The sequence below is a fragment of the Galeopterus variegatus genome, unplaced genomic scaffold (assembly GCF_000696425.1).
Source record: "Galeopterus variegatus unplaced genomic scaffold, G_variegatus-3.0.2 Scaffold8330, whole genome shotgun sequence".
NCBI classification, from domain to species: domain Eukaryota; kingdom Metazoa; phylum Chordata; class Mammalia; order Dermoptera; family Cynocephalidae; genus Galeopterus; species Galeopterus variegatus.
In genome coordinates, this window is record NW_007734441.1 from 62,543 (window position 1) to 71,735 (window position 9,193).

Below are 9,193 nucleotides of genomic sequence, written 5' to 3' on the forward strand. Positions count from 1 at the left end.
GTTTCCAGGAGAGTGAGTGTTCTGAGTTTGGTCTCTCGTTGCTCTCTCCTGCTTTTTATACCCTGCTGAGAGCTCCTGTGACCATATGAATGATCTTCTTGTTGTTGTATATACTATAGGAAATCAGTTTTTAGTTAAAGTAGATAATTGTGTTTATCTGGTAAATATTCCTATTTATAGAAAAGGCATCATTTCCTTTTTCTATTTTATTAGGAGCTATTGAATTTGGTTAAGACAAGTGAATCAGCTCTCATTCTTCTTCCTTTGTCTGAAGTGTCTTCTAAAGTAGGCTCATTACATGACATTGTTTCACTGGGTTTCATTAGTGTTAATTCTTCATTGATGAGTTTAACTCCAGGATAATATGTTGAAGATGGATTTTATGATAACTAAATCTCCTCTGCCATCAAAGAGGTTAAAAGCAAGTCATAGAATACTGGTAAGAAAATAAAATGAGGGGTGAGGGGAGAGGTAATTTGTGTGCAGTGATTCCTTTGGATTTTCTGAATGGTCTGTGAGGTGGGAAGGATCCCAGAGAAGTTTCTATCTATTTTGTCTTATTGAAACTTTTTGATTTAAAACAGTTATAATGTAATGGTTTGCAGCTTTTAAACAGTAAAAATACATCGACATGATGGGTTCTTTTAAAAATTATTAAATTATTATTGGCATGTTTTTCAGAAATAGAGTATCATAGGAGAACCTTTTAAACCTATATTCTGGTAAGTAAACATATCCAATGAATATGTAAGTGTTATTAAAAGTTCATTTTATCATATTTTGAGCTATTTTCTCTCAGCAATGTCTGTTGCAGATATTTTGTCTGATACAAAGGTGAAACAAATGGTTAAGCTTTAATCTTTGTTTTGTAGACACTTAAAAAGGACAAACAATACATATATGTAGTAAAGAGTTTGGCGATTATTGAGAGTATTGTGTGATTAGTGACCAAAATAACAATTATGTATTTAAATCTGTACACATCCAATGAAAGATGAGGTAATACTAATGGCTACAATTTGTTGAGTGCTCACTGTGTGTAAGGCATTTTGGGAATTCTTTATAATTATTATGTTGTTTATATTTCACAAGAACTCTCTGAAGTAAACACAATTTTTCTTAACTCTTGACTCATGAGGTAGCTGAGACCCAAATAGATTGAAGTCACATGGTAAATAGGGAAGGTGGTTCTCTCCTGGGATGTTCAAGGAAAGCATGAAGAACACTAATCACAGGCCATTTCTTAGAGTGTTCCATTTGCCTAGAATATTACTTTCTCCTTTGTCAAATCAGCAAGCTCGTGCACTTAAGTGTCCAATCCACATACTTACTCATTTCTAACATCTTTCTCAACATCTACTACATTGAAAATGAATTCTTCCCTCCCCTTTGCTCCTAGATATGCCTCTGATCTAAGGTATCACACTTTATCATAACTGTTTTACATCTTTTTTCCCAATTCTTCTGTAAACCCTACAATGTTAGAGACTGTCTTATTTATATTTATAAACACTGTGCCTAGCAAATGCCCAGAGTGAAGCTTAGTTGAGTGAATGTGGTATTTATTAAAAATACAGGGCATTTAGTCACCTTTTAACATTCTATAGGTAATCTTGATGGATGGGGAAGAAAAGAAAGAGCATTTAGATAATGGGGGGCATGGTTGAATGGGGGTATGTGATTTTGGCTTATGATGGGGAAAATGACCTCTCTGGATAGTACAGATAGGGGAGTAGAGAAAGATAATACTCAACTGATAGAATGAGGAGAACTTAAGGGTACTCTTGAATTTATACAAAGAGTCCGGATATCATACCATCGCACAGTGGGAAGAAAGGTGTGCGCAAACATCTAGGCCTTGAAAATATTATCTGGCTAGCGGTGGGGGGATTTATAGGAAGCAGAAATGTTTAGGTGGTGGTTGCAGTGTGGGGGTGAAAGATGAATGCCTATTTAGGTTGTTGACAATGAGTGTGGAAAGGAAGGTATTGGTGCCATAGACATTTCAAAGAAGTCAACAGAACCAGTGACAAAAACAGGAACAGAGGTAATAGCAGACTTCATCATTGAAGAGGGTTCTCAATTCAACATTTTTCAGTTTTATAAATACACACACACACACACACATTTTGCAATTAAATCCCTCCTGATAGCTAAAAGACAATCATTTGTAATTTTAAAAATGCATGGCAAGAAATCATCATAAATGAAGTAAAAATGCAAATGACTAAATGAAAATAAAATACTTGCAATTTAAACCACAAAGTGTTAATAGTTTATAAAGGACTTCTAAAAATAGACTAGAAAAAATACCAATAGCTTATGGGAAAATAAAATGCAAATATTTCTTCACCATATAACATGCCCAATCTCATGCATAATAAGAGAAATAAAATTATATGGGATACTACTACTTATCTGTTAGATTGTCAAAAATTCAAAATTTGACATTTTCTGATAGCAAGATGGTGTGGAAATAGGCATCTTCATACTTTTTTTGTGAGGGTTTAACAATAACTAGCAGCATTATTTTTTACCCAGATATCCCAATTCTATAAATTATCCCAAAGATACTCAAGTAAATATATGAAAAGATACTGCATGAGATTATTCATAGCAGTTCTATTTGTAGAAACAAAACAAAATAACAAAGACAAAACTGGACACGACTCAAGTGTCCCTCAATAGGGTACTGCTGAATAAATTATGGTGCATTCCCATAATGGAATACTATTCAGCTGTAAAAAGAAATAAGGAGTGTATCTATATGTTACTATGAAGTAATCTCCAGGACTGTTGTTAAGAGATGATAAAGCAGGTGGAGAAAAATGTGCATTATGTTCTCCAACGTGTCTAAAATACCCAGGATACAGATATAAAGATTATGTTTGCTTACATTTAAAAAATGATGGAAGAACAGAGAAAGAAGAGATGAGAAAGCAGGAAAGAGGGATTCTTTTTTTTTTTTTTCCCTTTTTGTCTTTTTTTCATGTCCAGCAACGGATCGCAACCCTCAGTGTCGCGCCCGTACCGGACCGGGACCGGCAACGGGATCACAACCCTCGGTGCCGTGCCACACCTCGCTCAGCCAGTGAGCAGGAACCGGTCTGTATGTGGGATCCGAACCCTCGACGGGAGCGCCACCGCACTCCCAAGTGGCACACTGTAGCAGTGCGCCACCAGGCCAGCCCAGGAAAGAGGGATTCTACTTCCAGCCAAGGTGGAGTAGCCGGGGCTAGACTTACACTCCTGTCTGAAACAACTAAAAAAACAGGCAAAAGAAGTGAGACAATGGTTTTTAGACATTGGCTGTTAGGAGAGACAGAATAACTGTTGTCTTAGAGAGAGGAAACAAATGAGGTTATCCTTAGGATTATATTAGTTTATTTCTTGAAGAGAGTTTATAGGGTACAGTGGTAGGAGGGAGAACCAGGTAGAGTCTGGTAGTCATTCTGCATTGAGAAGATGGAGCTGGGAAGGAGGAGGCCAAGAAGGTTAGAGCTCACAGGGCAGAGCACTAGAGCGGAGATTTGCACAGAGAGCCCTGCGTCCCTCTTCAGCTGCGTACTGATCAGTGCATGTGCGTGAAGAAGTTACCCATAAAAGGGCACACCCACAAAAGCCGGAGAAAACAATCCTTGGAGCTGACTCAGGCCCTGAAACACTTCATATTCCCACCTGCCAAAGTGAAAAACTTTGTAATATGGATCATTGGTTAGATTACTCAGAAGAGTACTGCCTCAGGAGTGGGACAAATTTTGCCTGAGAGTAAAGGTTGCTCTGGCCCCACCTACAAAGTTTGAAAGCAAGTCTGTTAATCAATAGGCATAAATTTTCAGTTAAATACGATTAGCAACTCTATAGCTCTGCTGTACAACATTGTACCCATTGGCCACAGTAATGTATTGTACTCCTAATATTTAAGAGGATAAATCTCATGTTAAGTGTTCTTACCACAATATAATAACATTTTTAAAAAAGCAAGTCTAGAAAGGATAAAACTGTTAAGTAACTTACTTGCATCCCAGAACAATCAATTAATTGGACTCTACCAAAATTAAAACCTTTTACTTTTCAATATACACTGTGAAATAAGGTAAGACACAAACTTGGAGAAAATACTTACAGAACATATATACAACAAAGGACTTTCATACAGAAGATATAAAGAACTCTTACCACTCAATAATCAGAAGACAAACAACCCAACAAAAAATGGGCAAAAGATTTAAACAGACACACACCAAAGAAAACGTACGGATGGCAAATAACCCCATTAAAAGATGTTCAACATCATTAACTATTAGAAAAATGCCAATTAAAACCACAATGAGATAAAACCATACACTCTCTGGAATGGTTAAAATTGACAGGACTGTCCATACCAAACGTAAGTGGTGATGTGAAACCATTGGAACTCTCATTCAAGGTTGGGGACATAAAATGGCACAACCACTTTGTGAAACAGTTTGACAGTTTCTTAAAGATTTAAAGATATCCCTACCATATGACCTGGTCATTCCACTCCAAGTACTTACTTAAGAGAGATAAAAGCGTATGTCCAAAGGTTTGTTGATAAATGCTCGTGGTAACTTTGTTTGTAGTATACAAATCTGGAAACAACCCACCAGGTGAATGGATAAACAAATTGTGGTATGTCCATACAAAGAAATACTTCTCAGCAATAAAAAGGAATAAACTATTGATAAATGTGACAACTTGAATCTCAATATAATTATGCTGAGTGAAAAGCCAGGCAAGATAAAGTTCGTAATGTATGATTCCATTTATATCAAATTCTAGAAAATGCAAGCACATTTATAGTGACAACAGATCAGTAGTTGCCTGGGGGTGGGGAATGGGAGTTGCAAAGGGGTGAAGGATGTTTACTATTTTGATGATGGTGTTGATTTCATGAGTACATGCATGCATCGGAACATCAAACTGTACACTTTGAGTGTATGCAGCATATTGTATCAATTGTACCTTAGTGAACTGAAAAAAGAATGGAAATATCAACCATAATTTGTTTCTAAAAAGTTGACCCATAAGAGGGTGAAGGAAATAGTGTGGAGAAGACAAAGGTAAAAGCTGGATTTCTTTGAATTTATCTTGTTCTGTACCTTTAACTTTAGACCCATGTAAATATTTTACTTAATTATGAAAAAAAAAATCAAATTTAAAAAATCTCTCAAGATCATTAAAACCACTTCCACAACAGTGACAACAATGGAACCTAACAGTGTATCTGTGCATGACTTCAGAGAAAGTAGCTATCCCAAGGCCAAAAAGTTTTTTCAAAACCTGAAAAGCAATCAAGTTTGTTTTCAGTAACTGTATTGTTGTTAGTATTGGCAATGCTATTCCAAAATTGTGCAAACATTATGAAATTTAAAAAAATGAGTAATTACATTGAAGAGTTGTTATGTTTGGCAACGGAGAAAGGACATTTGTAAGAAAGATATATTAAGTTAAGTAAAAACTCTGTAGTTCTTAGTAGAAACTCATGATGTAGTTTATCTTTTAAATAAATATTATCTATTCTGGACACTGAAAAAGCTGAGAGAAAATAATAAACTTAGTCATAATAAGCATTCTTATTTTTCAATTTATGGTCTCAAATACCATATTCTGCTAAAAGGAACTTGGGCTTCTTTGAGAAATGGCTGATTATAAGTCTGGGAAAGAAAATGCACAAATGAGTTTGAATAACGCGTTATATCAAAAAGCAATAAAACTTTTGGAGTTTAACTAGATTCATGTCAAAAGTACTCAGAGGTCAGCTTGAAATTGCTTATTTGAGCATCAGTGGGCTATAAGCTGGAGTGGACGGATACACCAGCAAGTATGTCGAAATCCATGAGTTGATACTGACAGGAACTAAAAGAAGAAAAGAAAGAATCTCCTTGGTCACCTTTGGGTGATACAAACTGGTAGATAAAGGAAAAGAATCAAAAATTTATTTTGCCTTTTCTCTAGTTCCTCAGCATAACAAAACATTGATGAGGGGAAGTTTCTCTATGGAATTATTCCAGCTAATAGGTAGCAAAGAAATCGTAGAATTGCAGCATTACAATTTTGTCATACCTAATGAAATATGGCTCTAGGCAATGATCACCAACAGCTGCTGATATCACAAAAAGAGAGACGGATGGACAATATGTGTCTCCTGATGGAAAATCACACCCCTACCTCCGAAGTAATCTTTGAGTTCTGCAGATCCTTTGGAGGGTAGCCTCTCACGAGCAGGTTCAGCCACTCGCTGGGTGAAGGGCGTCATAACAACTCTAGTTATTGGTGGCAAAGAAGTGAAGTGAGAGAAGATACCGATGGGAGCCTATGTTACCTTTCAAGACTGAGGCCGCTACATCATCTTCAAGAAGTGGGGTCCTACTGGACTTCAACAGGGAGGAGTGCACTACCTCTGCAAGCCCCCAAGGGTTCAGAGAAATTTGGGAATCCAAGATCTTCAATTGCATCAACTCAGACATTCCCATCCCTCCCATCCCATATCTCCAGGTCCCATTCTTTTCCAGTTAGGGCCTCGGCCTTGGCGGGACTGCCTAGGCTGAGGGAACATCAATCTCTGCAGCTCTGTTACTATGTTGTTAAGTGCTAGGCTTGGTTCTTAGCTTTATTTTTCCTTTAGCTGCAGGAAATGAGAGTTTAGATGCTGCCAGGAAACCTCCAGCTCTCACTCTTGCCTTTGATTTCTAACTTATCACCTTCAGCCTTTCATTATGTTTTTCAAAATCATCAATTGCTCCCAGCTACAGACGTCCAATTACATTATCCTTATAGTTACTATAAACTGTTTTCACAGGTGTATAATATCAAAAATGCTGTCCCATACAGCATGAATTGTTCAAAGTCTTTCCAAAAGTTTTTAAAAATTTTTTTTTTATTCATAAATTCAGAAATTTAGTTCTTGTCTGAGAACTAAGAAAGCTGCTAGTGAAAACTAGGCTGTGACAAATCTGGTTTGATCCCCTACTGTAAAAACTCACAAAGCCATTTTGATTGTCCTACAGGTGTAGGTAAAATACAATTGTCCAGACTGACTAGAAAATCTTAAAAATGAGTACAATCACACTGAAATTTCTATACTGGAAAATGGGGATTTATTTTGGCATAGACACATAACATAGTAAAATTTGGGTAATAAGAATTATAAAAAGAATCTTCTTTGGATCATTAAGAGACCACAGAGGTCCATAAGGTGGAAATACAGAAATCAATCTGTGGCTCCTTGAGCTTGATGACCTGGTGCCCAAAAGTTAAGGAGAATTTGAGAAGAACTGTTCAGGTCAGTACAACAGTTGGTGTATTATATGCAAATTCACACGTGGATGGGAGGAAGAGATTCACCTGTAGAATCTGGACTGTAGTATATGCTCACAGTTAGGGGCCCTGTGATAGGCTCATTAAAATCATGAGATCCAACTTAGTTGAGCAACGTTAACCCCACTCCATGTGTCCTAAGGATCAGCACAAAAGTGGGGTCTAGATCTTTGGGGACAGACGTTAAGGAAGAGGTGGGCCTTGGGCAGGGGGCTCAGCAGTCAGGGGAGGCACAGCACATGGGGAGGGGGCAGGTGGAGATGACACAGGTTGGGTGATAACAGATGGTGTGGCAGGAGACTTGGCCACAGGCCGGACGCAGGCAGCAGCTGGTGCGGGGGCAGCAGGAGCTGCAGCTGGAGCCACTGCAGCTGGATCCACAGCAGCTAGGACGACAGCAGCTGGAGATGCAGCAGGAGGGGCGGCAGCAGCAGGTGGAACCAGAGCAGCTGGAACCACAGCAAGGGGGGCAGCAGCAGCTAGTAATGCAGCAGCTGGGCCTACAGCAGCTGGATCCACAGCAGCTAGGGCAGCAGCAGCTGGAGATGCAGCAGGAGGGGCGGCAGCAGCAGGTGGAACCAGAGCAGCTGGAACCACAGCAAGAGGGGCGGCAGCAGCTAGTAATGCAGCAGCTGGGCCTACAGCAGCTGGACACACAGCAGCTAGGGCAGCAGCAGGTGGTCCTGCAGCAGGTGGTCTGGCAGCAGCTGGGGCCGCAGCAGCAGGTCTCCTGGCAGGGGCCTTGACCACGGCCTTGGTCAGAGCAGATGGAACCACAACAGGAGTTGACCATGGTGTCAGTGAAAGGAGTGAGGTTCCACAAGTGGATTTGAGTGGATTTCCATGAGAATGAGGATCTTGAGTTTGAAAGTCTCCTTACTCCTGTCCCCTCTTATGTGGTATTACCACGAGGGGCACTCTTTCCTTGTTTTTCCTAAAGAAAACCAATTAATATATTCAGTTGTAAACTGTGTTTATCGGGTTAAATATGCCAATACCTAGGAAAAGAATCATTTTATTTTTCCCACAGTGTTATGATTCATTGAGTCTTGTGAAGCTGTGTGGAACAGATTTCTTCCTCTGTCTAATGCGTTTTCTAAATTGGGAATATCGCATGATATTCTCTTACTGAGATTTCACATGTGTCATTCTTTTTGTTTTTTGTGTATGACTCTATGACAATACTTTGAGGATGGCTCTAGCATGTTAGTGTCAGATAGAATGATGATAAAAAAATAAGGAGAAAGATTCATCAGTGGAGTTACTTGTGTACAGGGAAAGTCTGTGGTATTATATGATCTGGTCGATCGAAGAAACAGGTGCCTGCCAAAGACCTTCCAGTCTCATTATAGTGATTCTTCCTGAAGAGTTAACTTTGCATCATTCCTTTTCAAAAGTAAAGATCTATTTAAGAAGAACTTTTTCCCTCACAGGAATCTATCTTATGATAGGCCAACATATGTAATGAATTCTGCATTCTATAAAAGGCTTCATTTAAAGCATCCTTTCCATAATATGATTTCAAGACATCCTGCTGGGATAAAGAGAATATAAAGGAGAACTTGATCTTTGTCCTAGAGGCACTAAAATATGATATATTAAGGGGAAAGATTTTGGTAAAAATTCAAAGTCATAAGATCAAGTTCTAAAACAAGCATTGCGTATTTAAGTTCCACGTACTTTCAGCGAAGAATGCGATAGATAATAACAGACAGCTACTGCTTGGGCGTGCTTGCCATGTGACAGATCTTCTCTTGAGTGCTCGGTAATTATTTTCTTGAATTTTCTTCTCAAAGAACCCACGAGATACTCACTAGTCTTTATGAATTGACATAGAAGTGAGTTAAGGTTG

The 9,193-nt window shown here is 38.5% G+C and overlaps 1 protein-coding gene across 1 annotated transcript; it reads right to left on the reverse strand.

Moving 5' to 3' along the window:
* Positions 1–7,555: 7,555 nt before the first annotated feature.
* Positions 7,556–8,134, reverse strand: LOC103608348 (keratin-associated protein 4-6-like). Its single transcript, XM_008592797.1, has one exon. It carries the CDS (start codon positions 8,132–8,134, stop codon positions 7,556–7,558), a length of 579 nt encoding a protein of 192 aa, XP_008591019.1.
* Between the last annotated feature and the right edge of the window lie 1,059 nt (positions 8,135–9,193).

Excerpts from the sequence above, each read along its gene's own strand:
- LOC103608348 (XM_008592797.1), bottom strand. The coding sequence starts at position 8,134 with ATGGTCAACTCCTGTTGTGGTTCCATCTGCTCTGACCAAGGCCGTGGT.